The sequence below is a fragment of the Drosophila bipectinata genome, chromosome 3R, assembly GCF_030179905.1.
Source record: "Drosophila bipectinata strain 14024-0381.07 chromosome 3R, DbipHiC1v2, whole genome shotgun sequence".
NCBI classification, from domain to species: Eukaryota; Metazoa; Arthropoda; class Insecta; order Diptera; family Drosophilidae; genus Drosophila; species Drosophila bipectinata.
Genome location: NC_091739.1, coordinates 9,211,521 through 9,228,837, shown reverse-complemented (window position 1 = coordinate 9,228,837; position 17,317 = coordinate 9,211,521). Strand labels below are relative to the sequence as shown.

General features: G+C 39.4%; 1 protein-coding gene across 14 annotated transcripts in view; it reads left to right on the top strand.

Moving 5' to 3' along the window:
* Nucleotides 1-375: 375 nt before the first annotated feature.
* LpR2 (Lipophorin receptor 2) overlaps nt 376-17,317 on the top strand; it is a 30,430-nt gene continuing 13,488 nt past the window's right edge. For 8 of the 14 annotated variants that reach the window (XR_001773502.3, XR_001773499.3, XR_011443035.1 and 5 more), the window contains exons 1-4: nt 376-564; nt 1,317-1,871; nt 8,530-8,670; nt 17,135-17,254. Coding sequence is in view for 5 of the 14 variants with exons in the window: in XM_017246408.3 (XP_017101897.2) it covers nt 1,337-1,871; nt 8,530-8,670; nt 17,135-17,254 (796 nt within the window). In the remaining 9 variants the exon portion in view is untranslated. Of the gene's footprint in view, nt 565-1,316; nt 1,872-8,529; nt 8,671-10,844; nt 11,015-12,195; nt 12,410-17,134; nt 17,255-17,317 lie in introns of those variants that run through there. The other 6 variants (XR_006246153.2, XM_070280806.1, XR_011443037.1 and 3 more) reach the window with 5 other exon arrangements.

Sequence of the window (17,317 nt, the reverse complement as noted above, 5' to 3'; positions counted from 1 at the left end):
AGATCCCCCCCTTACTTATAGAACGATGGGGAATTTCTCATCTCTTTAGTCACTAAAGTTTCAGTGAAATAAATTATTGTTCAAAAATTATTTCTAGAATCACATTCTTCAAGTGACGCTAATAAATGGTATTTTTAAATTACACTCTTGTTTAAGTTGTTTTTTTTAATATCACTACTAGAGTACTAAAATCTCTAGTTTTATGATTAAAAAGCTTCATATAACCCACGGTGCACAGGTGAGATCGTTCGGTAAGTTGGGCTTGACGCGTGGCGATCTTCGGTTCGTCGGCCCCCGAGTACTGCCGAATGGGAGCCCGAGTTCGGGCAATGGTGAACTGCTAGCCCGATTGGCCGGCCAGTCGCTTATCGTCGGGTCGCCCATTTGCACGCTATACCGCGGACGATATTCTACCGTTAACCGCTCTTCTTCGCTCGCGAATAAGTTTCGGAAAGCAAAAGTTCAAAGCAAATACTAAATTCAAGCCCAAGTTTCAAAGCCAGCTCATCGCATCAGCCGCCTATACCGATCATTTTCAGGCCAAAAGTGTTAATTGAAAGAAATGTAGGCATCTATTTTAGCCCCTACCATCCGTTACGTCAATACATCATGTGAAACGGCAGCATAAATTTCCGTAGCGCATGTGTTTTGCCAAAAAATACATAAAACCCCAAAAAAAAAACAATTGTGTTCGAAAATTGTGTCAGAAAGCGAGTGTGCCTCGCATGACTTTTACCACGCTTAATGGGCAGAAGCTCACCTGGCTTATCGCATTTTACATAGCTGATAAGCTGGAAGACAGTACACCACCGTAACTGATTCATTTTACGAAAAAGCCCCCACGCGGCATGACTTGGCCCAAACTTAGCTAAAACCGGCAGCTTCAAGGGGAAAACATTCAGAAACAAAACTAACCCTCGCTTGACCAAAGTCGTCGCCCTTAGTTTGCACTTTTCTGTGTGCTTTGCTGCTTGAGGCGTCATGCTTTTGCTTCATGCCGCTGCCATGTATTTGCAACATCGTATGATGTTTCTTGTTTTAGTCGTGGCTTTTTCACCATTTTTATCGTGCGTTTGCCTGGCACTCTCTTTCGATACATTGCCGAACCCCACTTATTCTGTTCCGTCCGCATCTCTCTTTTTTTTCGAAAAATTCGTGAAATTTTTTGGCAAACGTTGCGTGTATTTCCTCGGTCTTATTATTGAATAATATGGCCAGATACAAATAGATATACTATGGCTAAAATGAATTAGAGTGAAAAGTGTGTTTGACCCACTGAACTCAAAGTGATTTAAAATCTTACCATAATTTTTCAGTGTCCAGAGTTAGTGTTAAAATGGCAACAGCGTGCCTGCCCGTGTTTACGGAACGCTTTCAAGCCTCGGAGGAGCATATAGAATCCGATGAGGAGTGCGATACTATAGAACCGCCGCCAAAAACAAATGGGTTTTTCTTCAGCTCTAGTACAAATTATCAGAGCAAAGTGCAGCAGCTAATCAGCTTTAGCTTCACCTCCTCGTTCCACCTGCTCTTCATTACCTGCATCCTGAGCATCAGCAAGTTCTGCAATGCAGCGGCGGTGAACGCCGCCCAGGTGACCGCCGCCACGCCCAGTGCCAGCGAAATTATGCAGAACCTAAGCGGATCTGCACTGCTGGAAAGGCTGAAAGCCACCACTCTGGGCCCTCCGCTGGATAGACTCAAGCACCTGGCCCCGGCGGCTGCAAACAGTTTAAATCCCGGATTTGGAATCGGATCAGGAGTGGGCATCGGAATGGGAAACTTTGGAAACTCGCTAAATTCTGTATTAAATGGAAATCCCTTCAAGTTCTTGAATGTATCGGGAAAAGTAGGAACATCACTGGATATATGTAAGTCTCTAATTAAGTACGAGATTCTTTTATATAAAAGTTCTATTCAATTAAGGTTTCAAGTTCCCATATACATACTTTGTAGGTTTAATAAAAAGTCCATCAAAATTAGTATACTGCCAAACTAAAAAAAGAAATCTATAAAACGCTTGGTCTATAAACCTAAGCATTAATTTTTTAATGTGAGTTTGGAATAAATGAACGAATATATGTACATCTTTCCTAAGTATTTGGTTGCAACAATGTTTATTTTAGTCTCGCATTTCTAGCGATCATGCCACCAACTCCAGCCCCAAGCTCTACTAAACCCGACTCCGATTTTAACTAAGGCACCGACTGACTCCGAGCTGACGGGGCTCAAGTTTTATTTATGTGAATATTGTTGGAAGCCGAAAGCCAGAGCGTCTGGCGATGCCAGTAAACTCCTCCAGTTCCATTTCCAACTCGGAATACCAGCGTCATACGATTTTTAGTCAGCTAAGCCCTCACCCCGCCCCAAGGCCCAACTCCTTACCATTCCTCTTTCAGTTTCCCCTCGCAAGCGGGCCTTTTACTTTTCTCTACAGTACACCTGAAAAAATCTATTATACAATTTTAACTAGGTATGAAAAAAACATATAATTTATATTAAACAAAAATATAGATTTGAAAAAAACTTTGGTAAAAAAATTGAGTTTTTTTTTAAATCATGTTACTATCTTATTTTATTGTGTATGCTGGTTTGTTTCCCCTTTAGTAATTATTCGGTTTTATGCTTATTTTTTGTACCGGCCGGCTTCATCATGAATCGAGTGGAGCGCCACTTGGAGTCTTCAGCAGTGCAGAGAAGTCATGAGAAGAGAGAAGGCAGAAGAAAGAGAACAAAAAGAGCAACAAGTGTCTGATTCTTGGAGTTGGAGTGCACATTGGTCAGATGGAGCTTGAAAACCAACTCCAGCACGTGTCGCATAAAGATGAAATCTTAAGAATACTCAAGATATATTGTTTCTAAGGCTATCTAAAAACCCTTACTAATGAAGATGAATGATTAAAAACCTGCCAACCTTTTGGTAAAAAAATTTAAATAAAGTAGGGGAACTACAAATCGATAGACCTTAAGCCTCATTCAAAAGTCTTAATGAAACCTTCAGCTGGCAAAAAATCAGACATTTAATGTCAAAGATTTTGGCCAAATGAATACTGCTGGGTCATGATTGTAGCCACAGTTTAAAGTTATAGCTGACGCTCAACTACCATACGCGTATGTGTATATATGTTTGGGTATAAGCCGTTGCATCATTAGCGCATTATCTATTTCCATCAAAACAGTCCATTAAAATACACACAAATGCATTTTCGGTGTATATTTGACAGTTTTGCCGCCTTTAATGTGGCTAATGGAAGGGAAATTGGTGGAGCCACGTCTTTAAATAAATAGTTAGATGGGCTTCAGCCCAGGATATAGGTCAAAGCAATTTAAAATGACAGACAGTGACAAAATTATTTCCACCGAACTAAGTTTAGAGCTTGTTGTAAAATGAAAATCTGAGGCAGTTAAAATTTACACTCTCCATCCAGCCAGCCAGCCAGTTCTGGGCACGTCCTTGACAGCTTTAATGACTGTCTCCGACATCGACAGGCAATCGTTCCCAGAGACGGAAGTAGGACCTTAAACGCTCGTATCTGGTGTGTTGATTTATTTCAAAATCGAATTGAAACAAGTTTGCTCATTGGCTGTTAAAACGGAGACAGAGCCTGGAGCTCCAGCAACTCGGCTCCCAGCTTGGCTCGGACTTTTATAATTAACTTGGCTAATTATGCCTGGAATTTGCACGTGCTCTGGTTCCATTTGTCCCTGCCTCAGAGTTGGTCTCTGGAAGCCATCTCGACTGTTGCAGTTTAGCCGGCTGCCTTAATTACAAAAGCATTTGCCTTTTCGTATAATTATGGGACGACACGAAAATATGTGCATGTTTTTGTTGTCATCCGAAAACTGGTTTTCGTCTAAAAGGAAGCCTACCAAGTGCGATACTGACAAACCACTGCAATTGTTCGTGCTCGAGTGACAAATTTCATAAGCGACACATGCAAAACACAATCAAATGGAAGCTGTTAACCGCATACTGTTAACTGTATCTCAATGCACGTCTAATAGGTACTGCCAACAAGCTTGATGGTCAAAACCCATTAACCTTCGACTTTGTACATATGTGCGGTCCATTCCCAGTTCCCACACAGCGCCGAGAATTTCTCTTTTTTAATTGGTTTTTCTATTTTGGCTTGCAATTGAAATATTACGCATACGCAGTGTTGGCGCGAGAAGGTGGCGTGATGTGATGGTGTCAAAGGAAACTATCAAATCGGCTAGAATTGGAATGAATTCATGGGTAAATCCCAAGGGATCTAGATCGCAATAAACAACTAATGACGTTGACGAACATTTTTTAAGACACAGGGCTCATCATTCATTATTAGCACTGAGTCACTTTTAATTCGATTAATGCCGCCCATACAGCATTGCCAAACAGTTGTTTGTACATATGAGTAATTGTTATTGTTTTTTAGCCGTTTGTTGCTTAAAGTATGACGTTAGCGATCAGGCCACCTTTTTTCCCATTAAGCGGCAAACACAACAAGATCTCATCTCTTTAAATAGTTTAAGAGCACTGACAAGATTCTCTTAATGGTTAGCCCCAAAAGAGTTTCTCGTAAAGTGAAGTTTTAACGTCAACATATCCAACGTGTCCCAACTGTGGGAATCCGTGTCCCGAAAGCAGTGTTCACATTATTATACAATAATTTGTTGATATTTCTTTATCTTAATTGCAAAAGCACCCCTTTTATCAACAAAATGTTATCTCCCAAGCAACGGAAAAATCGCACAAAAATATTATAATTATTAGATAAAAATTGGGTGGCATGACACCAGATAAAGCCCCTTGAAAAAATATTAGTACAACTGAACCGAATATGATTTCGTATTATGCCTTGTTGAAAAGATTTTTTTAGAGTGCCACTTCGATAAGAAAAATTTATTTACCTTCCGCTTGGGCGCAATATCGATTTATGACCAAGCCGAAATCCGTTTTTGCTATTCATGCTAATTCTGGCCACGCACTTACCAGTAGTAAGTACTACGTTATATTAGTTTCTTATCAGATAAGAAATATGAATAATCTCCCGATTTTCTGAAAGCAATTTATGACTAAGTCGGAACCTATTCTGGCTAAGAAACCCGCAAAGCTATTTCGAAATGTAAGCAAACATTACGTATCACTGATAAATCGCAGTGTCCTTATCACCGATAATAGTTTGTTTTCATGGGTTGCTTTTTTTTAACTTGGCAGAAATAGATTATTTTATTATTTACGCCGACAAGGTCTTCAAGGAATTTGTTGCAAAGAGTTTTGTTTTAGAAATTAAATAGATATAAGGGGGAATGAGCTTTAAACTTAGAGACTTTAAAAGTTAGAGCTATTTTGCTATGGTATACTTATTTAGACTTCAGTGATCAAGAAGAGTACCGGGTATTATATCGTCTAGAAACCTTACAAAGCCGTCCTTACCTTGTTTTTTTATGAACTACACATAAACCTCACACTTATCAAAATGGCAATATCAACACCTTCTGATAAGTGCAAAGTTCGAGAATGTTTTTTATCGACATTAACTGGAAATGTTTTGGTTAACTAACGTAGTGGTCTAGTGTTATTGGCGTGTAGTTGACCATAAGCCAATCAATGATTAATCACTACTATTAATAGGATTGCACGCGTAATCAAATCAGAGGGCAAGGAACAACATCGACAACCTTTCGAGCTATTAATAAAGCATTTATATTGATTTGAACTCTGATTGACTTTTGCGCTGATTTCTGTTTATTATTTCGCCCTCTTGGCCAACCGCCCTGCCCCCAGGCCCCGGCCAAGCCTCCTTTTCCCGTGCCTTCGTGGCTGTCATTGAATTAATGGTGCGAAATTTTCATGTGAAACACTCTTGAGCGGCCAAAGGGGCCTCTGCTGGCGAGTTCTTCCCATAGGCCAGGATGCTGTGATTGATTTCTGAGCGAGACCGAGAAATAAAGTAAAATAAAACTGTTCAATGAACTTCGCATTAAGCATTTAATTGGCCGACGCTGCTGCTTCTGTTCTGGTCAGACATTTTTGTGATTCTGTCAATCAAATTGGAGGCCGGCCGGTTTGTGCTGCTGCGGTTTGTGCGGTCCGCCCAGCAAATTATTGCCCTACTGATTTAATTTGTATTAAATAGCTAGATTGAGGCAATGGGAGGAAGTGCCTGAGAGAAAAGTGATAAGCACGATAAGCGAATAACTGAACAATAAATTGAATTTCAAAGAAAAACTGGTTACATTAGATATTCTGGTAAAAGGAAGTAATCGAAACCAAGTTTGTTGGAAATAAACATTGCTTTTCCTTTGCAACCCTTCAAGTAATTATCTGGAAGTTCATCTACATTTCCATTTAAGTTCGAGCCAGGTATTATTTCATCTTAAAAATGAATAACTTTTCGTTGAAACTTTGTTTCACTTGCGTCAGAGCTGCTTAAAGTCAATGAAGTATTGAGGAAATCACTAAAAAATATTTAAGACTAAAACGTGGGGCTTTAGTTATAGTTTTACGTTAAATGCATTTGTTTAACCCATGATCCATGAGCCCTATGAGCCAACATTCTAACGATAATAATTTGTGCACTTCCATTAACCGATTGCCGACTTTGGAATTCATATTTTGAAATGCAAATGAAACGCATATGAATAAATTTCCTTTCAGATGGCTTGCTACATACATATCTCGACTAATCTAAACATTCCCAAATGGATCGGATGGGTCACTTTCTTTTAATATTTATTTCAATTAAGCGACTAAACGACTCACTTAAAATGCAAATTGCATTACCCATTTACATACAGATCTGTCTGACAAAAGCAATTGCAATATTTGAGCTCCAAACAAGTGCATACCCGAGCACCTATTTAGCCAACGAACGTTTGTATGCCAGAAGCGAACAAAACTCTTTTCATAAATTCAAAATACCTGTGCACATTTTTAATAATTTACGGGGCCTAATAAAAAATTTCCATCCAGCTCTGGAATGAAAAGTAGCAAAGGACTCACGAATATGTGTGTGTATTTTTCGGAAAATAAATACATATGCATGCATAAACAAAGTGTAAAGTGCAAAAGCGGCAAAGAAGCAGAATTACAATCTACGAAAAATTTCAAACGACTAGCCGGGAAATTCTCCATCGCCTTGCATGCAACGAATTTTCCGCCTCCATAATGAAGAACCCATCAAATGCGTGTCTGTGTCGAGGTTCTTGGGCTGGAACACGTGTGTATTTTGAGCTGGATGGCTGTGTGCGTGTTGAGGGCAGTGCATGACAAGTCTGATTTTGTAATTAAATACCAAGCTGGAGGGTGGACCTAAAATGAAACCTAATCGCGTAAATGCAAGTTTAAGGTCTTAATTTTTGCACAAAATGTAAAATCAATCATACGACACGTAGGCCATGAATAAATTATTGAGCTTAGTCGTAAAAAGACGGCTGTGATATAATCATGAGCTAATTAATGCCTACAAACTAAATGTATACACAAATTGATTAAAAAGTATTGTAGAGAGTGTTAAAGTCCTGTAATTTGATAATGCATAATCTTAAAAAAGTGGCAAGATTATTAGCAGTAGCTGGTAATAGTTGGATTTTTTCAATGTCATATAATTTATGGACTGTAAATATTTTCTAGAATAATAAAAAGTCTATAGGGGTTAGTTGTCTGATAGAGTCTGAAAATACGATAAAAACTCTTTTCTGTAAAAATTATATAGGAAATAGATCATGTAGAAAAGTCCACTCTAGGGTGAGCTCGTCAGTGTGCGTGCGCTTTGGCTTTGTAGGCGAGCTCGTGCGTGACACTGACGGTGCCTAAGCAATTGTCAATTTGTGTTAAATGCGCACAATTAAACGGTAAATGACGCACGGATAGACTCCACTCTCACACACAAACACACACATGTATCAAGACCCTCTAAGCATAATCGCGCCACATTAACCAGAATCAGTTTGCTTTAGCATACCATAGAACACATACAACGTACATACATATGCTAATCGAGAGCCAAAGAAAATGAAAGACAGATTAAAGCAGTGGTGTTAAATGTCAAGTTGGCCGTAAAACGATTGATGAAGCCATCCAGGAACCTACCCCCTGACTGGCTGCCATCAAATACTTTGCTTATTAATTTCCCCAAAACTTTCATCCTTTCATTTGGGTCCTTTTGCGGTCCACCACAACAACAACCCACCCACAGACACACACCACTGAGCTCTAATACGTACATGTGTAAGGCCCTTCCCTCTGCTGGATTTCATTATTTACAAGTTTTTGTTTATTGTCAAGACTCGGCTTTCATTAAAAAGGGTTTTGAGGCTTGTCAACAGACGCCTTCACCACCCCTCCACACCACTACGTCTCACTTTCTCAGTGTGTGCTTAACGAGCCAAAGTTTTCAACTTAAATTTTAGTTATGAATTTTATTAGGCGGCCCCTCCGATCCCAGGGGGCCGGCCGTCCGGTCGTCTCCTGTTCATGTTTAATTATAGTCTGCGGCTAACCCGAGGATTCCAACTTAATTAATTAATATGCATTTGATTTTGCAGCTCACAGCCTGTCGACGGAGTGCGATGAAAAGCAGTTTCAGTGCTCTCCTGGCGTGTGTATTCCCATACGGTTTCTGTGCGACGGCGACTCCGATTGCCCGGATCATAGTGACGAGCGGCTGGAGGAGTGCAAGTTCAAAGGTGAGTCAACAGGGGAAAAGAGTTTAAAACATTCTTTACTTCAGTTTATCTATAAAACCTGTAAGTTTAATAAAATAATTTAATTAAAAAGAGTTATTTTAGATAGTCGTTTCAATTGTATCTGGTATTTCTTGTTAAACTCTACATATTTCTTATATTTTCGAGTCAATAAATAAACCTAAATTCGGAATCCAGAGCCCTGGCCTTGCCTTTCATGGCTTTTCTCTCAACTTTCCATTTCTTACCATTTTTATCCTTCCGGCCTTGATTGGGCCTTCACTTCAACTGTTGTCTTATTCAAATATACTCGAACGGCTGCTCAAAGCCTCACACACTTGAAAGAAATCAACAGTAACAGCCACAAAATGTGTTTCCAGGTTTGTTGGCTTTTTTCTGTATATTTGCGGAAGCCTTTTAAAGGAGAATTGTGCTAACGCCAATTTTTCTCCTCCTTGCTGCTGTTCTTCCCCATTTTTTCTATATTTTTTATATGTGGTCCTGGCCAGGAGCTGGGAATCCACTCCTCGAACAAAGTCGAGCGCTTTGCCAGGAATTGGGCTCAGGATTGGGATTTACGGCGAATGCCAGGGCCCAGCTGTTGCCTGCGAACTACGTGCGCCCTCGCCCTAATCTTTTGTCAGTCATTTGTAGTTTTTCAATTTAGAAATGTCACAGAACTAACCATTTACTTCGTTTTGCTCGGCCGTCGCTCTCTGCGTGTGCTGTTTGCTTTCGTATTGGTTTTGGTGTTTTTGCTATTTGTTTGGCTTCGTTGTTGAGTAAGTAACAACTGGCTGTTTATTTAGTGTCATGTAGGCAGGACCCGAAATCCTCGGGCCCCACTACCCGCCGATCCTGCTGACTTTCAATTCTGTAGCTGAATTTATTTTCATTTAATTTTAACACTCGGCCAGTGTGAGAGTGTGCGTTTTTTATTAGCCCCTGCATTTAATTTGAGTTTGGTTAGCAGACCAGTCTGCTATTTGGTTCGTTGGTTTCGTGTGAACCGGCTTTTTCAAAACGTTACATTGCCTACTTTCAGGCAGCTGCGCTTTAAACACTGATAGTCGTAAATATTAGGCATGGTTGCTCTCTAAAGCACAGAGAGTACAGAACTCAGCTAACCCCCAATTATATATGTATGCTCGGATAGAAGGTCTTAAGTCGGCTCTGGCCTGGTAATTTAACAACAACCCAGTTCGAGTCGAGTCAAGTTGAGGCTTATTTGGGGGCATTGCAAGTCAAGTGCAATCTAACTAATCCATTGCATCATGCTAACTTGGCTCTCACAAGTACTATACATTAGTGAATGAAGAATGGAGTTTATTTTGGAAAACATGTTTGGCGAAGCTTAAACTCATTGAATTAAAGCGCTCAAGAAACTTACGACTAAAAGTCTATTTTATCTCAAATAATATTATCTTTATTCAATGAAATGAGGGAAAAAAGAGAAATTCTTGACCACTGCTTGGGGAAACTCTATATTAATATAATTAAATAGACTACAAGTTGAACGATTACTCATTATCAAGCATAAGAACTAACCTATCACAAGTTTTGGCTTGAAATTAAAATAATAAATTACGATCTTACTTAGAATACTACGCATATCCTGGTAAACAATGATAATACTAGGTGAAGGTAACTTAATATTACTACCCAGATATATAATAATAATTGCGTTTCACCCACTGAGGAAATCCGCTTCAAACTTGACCCATAACTGATAGAGAAAAAAAACAACCACAACCACAAAAAAATGAAGCAGATTCAGCTAGAATTCAAACGATTAATGTATGCGGGATTTTTCAGAGAACCTCAACAGTGGGGGAATAAGTCGCAGCTCCGATTAACTAGACGCCACTTATAACACTTAAGATTAGCTACGTTTTAAATAGTCTGGGGTCATCAAGGTTTCGGGTGTATAGCTTGTTCTGACAAATCACAATCTAATTGCGACTCTCAATAGAACGGATTGGGGCAGACTACCAAAACTCACTCGGAAACTAAAACTCACTCGCAGTGCAGAACCGCATTGAGAGTGCGCTCAGAGTGGAATCCTTATCAGGCGAGCTTCGGTTTGGGGGCAGCTCCAGTGCTGTAGTGGATCCCAGCACATCTTGGCAGATGAAACGAGGCAAAAATCCGTCGCACTCAGTTTATGCCGAACTCTGCAAAGCAAAGGACGTGCGCGCATTAACATTCAAGGATTCATTGAATTTCGACGATTTCGTGACGGCAAAAAATAACGTTTTTAAAGTGAACATCCAGTGAGAAATTAAATTAAAAAAATACAATATTTTTAAATAAATTCAAGAAAGGTTATTAAAATTTATTGGAAAAGGTGCAAAAAATTATTGAGCTAATCCGACAGCTGTTGTTAGCCAGCAAAAATCAATGGCAAGGCCAAGTTTTTGGCAAATAAACTCAAAACAGTTTTCTGGCGTCTCCTTGGCGGCAATTCGCAAGTGGTATCAGCTTCCTAAGGCAACAGCAGCTTTTCCTTTGAAACGGAAGCTTTTCCGCCGTGTTCTCTGTCTGTTTTCCTCTTGCCGTTTAATTTTCTTTTTTTGGCCCGCTTCTGCGCGCCACTTTTTGTAACATTCCAATTTTTTCACTCTTCTGAGAGTTCTCTTAGAGACGCTCTTAACGGGATGGCATAATTTGGATGTGATTTGCAAAACGCTTGGCTTTTGTTTTGGATTGGATTACATGAACTTGACACCGAATGCAAGTCAAAGCCACTTGAGGAACGCTTCAGTTGCGCCCAGCAATTCCCAAACAAATCAAAAATAATATTCACACTTGTCCCACAAGAGTGCCAAATACTTAATCCGCAATGATTGTTGATTATTCCTATTATATAGTACTTATTCATTTTCATTACGAATTCTCCAAGCGTGTAAAAGTTTGTCAGCGTCATAATTCCTGTCGGCAAAGTGCAAAATTGCAATTAAATGTAAACACTCAACACGGCTTAACTTCAACCCATTCCCGCCCGCAAGGACGTTGAAAAATAATTTCCAATGAGAGGATTATGCGAAGTTCAGAAAAAGCAAGCGCATAAATAATTATGAATATAAAGCTGACAGGCCGACACGAAAAAATGGCTTAATTAAAGCATTAAACGTGAAAATGTTAAAACAAAGAAATATTTCATTATAAAGTTCGTACAATGAAGGCAATAAATTAAACATAATTCACTATTCATGCCTATGAAAACATTCATCCATTTAAGTTGTTCCGATCCGATGGATTTATGGAAATAGGAAATGTATCTTCAAGCCAAATACATTTTAAAATGAAATAAATCTAATGGCTTGCGTTAAAATCCAATTCTTTAAACAGTTTTCCACCAGCTTCAATTTGCAAATGCAATTTTTTAAAGAACATCCTTTATTTTTTGGCCCATGACGCAAAACTGTTGCCTACTTTTGAGCGGGAGCCTAATACTTCTTGCCGCCATTTTGCTGGCCAACCACTTGACTGCCATTTAAAATAATTATGATTACATATTCGCAACAGAGAGCCCAGCGCAAACATTCACGCGACAACAAACCTGGATAAAGAGCAATTTATTTTAATAATTCAGTCGAGCACTTAGGCTAGAACATTATCACTTTGGCATAGAGCATACGCCCACGGAGCGCTGACATGGGACCAATACCGAGCTTCCTGGGATGCTCCTTCCTGCTTTTCCTTGCAGGATTACTGCCGCGACAGGCTCACAGCATCTATGGTAAGGATGGGGCCAAATTGGATTTGGTTGTGGAAAGATAATTCCACAAATCAGATTAATAATAAAATGTGCTAAGTAAGACTCTTAGATGTAGTTATTTGTGAAGAAAGTTTAGTTTGAATCGACTAAAACCGGATCATTGTGGAATTTCCAGCGAATTTCAGTTTCCGCTTAAAGGGATAATCCAGTTATTCTTTTTTTTTACGAAGTTCTAAGAAAATTTTAGTTGATAATGGCTGGATAAGGAAAGTTTTTTTATTCAAAATATGGAATAGAAACAACCTCCTTTGGGTTTATCAAAAGACAGTACTTCTAAATAAATTCTGACCACATTTCCGTTCATAATGACTCATAATGGCCACTGGAAATTGCCCAGTTTTTTATTCAAATATTATGTAGTCTTGTAGCCATTACTTCCGAATCTCAAATATGCCTCAAATAGCCTTCGCAATGAAAAGATAACAAAGCGCGATACTTTACCCGCTTCAAGTGAAGTTCAATTTATTGTTATTGTAGTCTTACATATTCGCCATGAGGATTTTATCTTCCGTGCCTGGTCGCATTCCATACAGCGGAAATGGCCATTCTAACAAAAGCTACTGAGATGACAAAAATGAATGTATATCGGCGGGTCGATGCGAAGAAGTCAGTAAATAAATAAATAACTTATAGGCAACTAAACTGAGTAGGGCCATTAACAACAGATCCGATCCGAGGCGGCAAGGATACTCGTATACTGTACGAGTAAATAAATGTGTGTAGCCATCGGGTTACGCATAGGGCTTTAAGTTTCCCATTCGCCGCGTAAGCGACAGGAGACAAAGGACACTGGGACGTTGTCAGAGTTTTAAGCAGCTTTTTCAGCTCATAGCCCAGACGCTAACGCATGAAATATGCACATACACTCCCTGCCAAATATATTATGGTCATATGTGTGTTGGCGCTCGATATCGAGCGCATAAATATTCATGCAACGCATTTGGAAAAATCAGACAGCTGATAAGCCAGCCACCCCCTCACGAAGAATGTGAAAACTCTAAAAAAGAAAACCATCTCACAAGGAGGCTTACCAGCCTATACTATATATAGCGTACACAAGTATTTCCTGGATTTTGCGCTCTGGCTGCAGACCTTAGATAGCTCCAGTCACACATCCTTGTCCTACCGTTACCAGCTACCGTTGCCATTCCTGATCCTTGTCCTTGTCCTTCCTCGAAAGCCATAAATTATGTATGCCGCACATTTTTAAGCGCGGCAATCCATCGAAATTGCTCGATCCTTAGTTCGCCCGGAATTCACAGAAATGGGAATTACTTTTCAAATATTTCACAGACCTAGCCCCCATCCATGGAATCATTTTGTTTGCCTCCCCAAAGCAAGTTTAGTTACATTTAAATTGTCAAGCACTTGAAGTGTAATTTAAATCGACTTTCGCGGCCATTTGTTGCATTGCTTCAATCAGCAACAGTTGCCATATGGAAACAAGTTCCATGAGACTTTGCCTCATTAGAGTGACTCCCAATCTCTGCTCTGGCCGCCTTTCCGAATGATTTATGATGCATGGCATTGTCCTCTGAGCCCGGACATAACAAAAACCCTTGGTCGCCCCATTTCCTTGCTCTTTTTTTTTATTGAAATACTTGAGGCAGAGTACAACTTCAATAAAGTGGAAAAAGGTGCCATAAACAACAAGCGGCGAGCCTTTTATGATAAAACCCGCTGTGTGCGGAAGCAGATACTTCTCTAAACATCACAAAAAAAAGAAAAATAAATAAAAATAAAAAAAGGGAAGGAGCTGAAAAGAAAAACAATTGTAAACACTGAAAAAGGAAAATCCCCTTAGCTGCGGCACAAATTTTTCATTTATTTATTGAGACGAGACAGCATGGAATGAGGGTCCCGACGAGGGTCAGGTGGAGTGGGGTCTGGCCATGACCAGACCGTAGAGTGAAATTCACTTTCGCATTCTCCTTGCTCCATTTTTTATGTTTTGCTTCTTTCCGCCGTTTAAATGAATCGGACAATTCAATTTATGCTCTGCCAGACAGACAAACTTCATTAGGATATCTTTCGCTCGAACCCCTCGAACAAAAAACAAAAAAAACTGAAAACCGATATTTCATCTTGTCTTGTTTTTTACTTCCATAGCTATACAATTTTAAAGGGGGATATTATTAGTACTACATTGTCGTTTAATAGTATTTTTTAGATAGTTTCGTTTTATTTATAAACATATGTCCTCGTTTCTTTCTTAATTGCGCATTAATTCTTCACAGGATCAAATATTTCAAAGTAGGAAAAGTGAAGATTGGAAAACGGCAAATATCAGAAAAGTTTTAATGCGCCAAATCGATGAATGACCGCAAAACTTTTTCTCTTTTCCCCTTGGACACTTCCCAAGTACATGGCAACTTTTTCTATCACTAAGCTTTCGGCCTGTAAATGAGCTCGGGGAGTTTTCCGGGCCAGGCCGGGCGGCGGGGCCGAGATGCATTGTTAGCCAACTTTGTTGAGGTTAGTTCAGTGGGTCTGTACGGAAAGTTTTCCATGTATTTGCTTTGGCTTAAGCCCACTGACTTTGTCACTTTTGTTGCCGCCAGTTTGGAAATAGTCGCATCAATTTGTGTGATAGCTCTCAAATCAAGGTACTGCACTGAAAGTTTCATAAATGTACAATATATGCAGATTCTCGCCGCATGGCCTCCAGGGCACCAGGTGTGCCATTCATTACGGACCGGGAAAAAGGTGTACCGAGGCGTCGAGAGAGATTTTCACCCCTCGGCAGCTAAAGCACTTTAAATGAATTGCATAATCTGCACGGGGCATCCCCATGTACCGCCCACCTGGGCTAACAGGAATTAAGAGTCTGTCTCCCGCCGCCCACTCACCCTGCCGCAGAATACACACCTTCAGTTCCATGTTGTCGCGACGCGGCAGACTGTAAATAATGAAGTTTGCGTCTGTGTGGCAAGTGGCAAGCGGCAAGCAGCTGCGAAAAATGCTCTTAGGCACAAGAACAAAAACGGAGTATTTTCAAAAAGACACATATAACATATTCATGCGATAAGCGACATTTATTAAATCATATATGTTGAGAGAAGTTCCAATATATGGAATGGTCTTACTCCCATGAGTAAGACCGTAACATATGTATATGATGAATATTGTTATGATTTGTATTTTAAAAATAATTTATTTTAAAATAATGATTATTACATGAGCGAAAAATTTCAAATAAGAATTAATCAGAATTAATTAGGCGGAAAAATAAAAATTAAGAATAATTATAATGATTATATATTATTTTAATTAGAATGATAACAATCATTCACTTATCTGGACCATGAGTTTCATTTTTAAACAGAGTTTCATATAAATATCTTTCAATCTTTCGAATCATTTATGAAAATCTTAAAAATATTGAATATTGAAATATGGCAGGTGACCCTAATTCTCACTAACTCATTATTATGTTAGGCTCCAAAAGAAAATTAATTGATGTTTTTCATTTTTGGTTTAAGGTTTAAATAAGAATTCTAAAGACTTTTTCTAAAGAAAATTAATTTATGCTTCTAATATTTCGTTTAAAGTCAATAATTATTTGTGTATTAAAGCTTGCTAGTTTTTTTTTAGTTTTTTTAATTTTTCTTGCTAGACTTCCGCGGATTTGGCTGCTCATTAAACACAAAACATAAAGCAAACCAAAGAGGATAACTTGCAGCCGACTAATCCCCCGATTCAGCCCATTTTAATGTGCTTTTTGGGCGCTAAATGCCACTGTCTAGGTAAATACGTTCTGGAACGTTTTCGCCATTCAGGCTTCCATTTGGCGGGCTTCCCCTGGTCCCAAAACGCAGAACGCAGAACGTGATGCGCATTTTTCGCACTGCGGCGGCTGGGAGTCTGAATCCCGTGGGATTGGCTTTGGATGCGGCCACGACTTTGGCGCTATCCAGGGGTTACAGCTGGCCCCGGAGTTTCGGGTGCCAGGGGTACGAGGCGAACTGCCACAAAAGTTGCGCTTAAGTTTATGGCAAACGACCCCCGGTCTGGTGGGAAACCTCTCCCGCCGGAGAGGCCACAACGCCCCTTAAAGTTGTGTCGAAAGAAATGCAGATGTCCTTCAAAGGAGTAAATTGTTTGAATTTAAATGGAAATGTTTCAGTTAGAATTTTAGTTTAATTCCTAAACAACAACCTTTACAAGTTTAAAACTTTTAAAAATGATTTTTAAATGACTTTTCCAAAACAGTGGCTTACAGAAGTCTTTGCTGTCAATACGGATTGACTTTATCAATAATGCCCTGTTTCTTTTAATTGCATTTCCATCACCAATCAATTTCCCATCAATTACAATTTATTTTGTCTGTCAGCACAAGCAAAATAACCGGAATATTTGTTGGCCTTTTAAAGAAAGTTTCTGGCCATAAAGCCAAAGTGACCATAAAATGCCTCAAACACTATTTCCAATAAAGCATAAAACAAAGGGAATATCGAAGGCCACCGATGGAAGGGAAGGATAGCGAAAGCTAGTGCGGAAGCCACAGGAACATAAAAATCACATTTAATTTTTGACACACTTAACCATTCGAGCATTAAAAATTGAAAGCCATGCTGAGCAGACATTCCTGTATATATATAAGTTTTTATGGGAATATTCTATCGAAGCCATTATCCGAAGCAGTTATGTAAAATTGATTCCTAACGTTTGCATTTTCCTTTGCAGAATCGACTTGCCGTTCGGACCAATTCCGATGTGGAACCGGCATGTGCATTCCCCAGAGATTTGTCTGCGATCGGGAGAACGACTGCCCCGATGGAAGCGATGAACTTCTGTCCCGTTGTGGTAAGTTTTAATCAGTTACTTGTTATACAATAATAAATATTTCCTGTATGGTAAAAATTAATA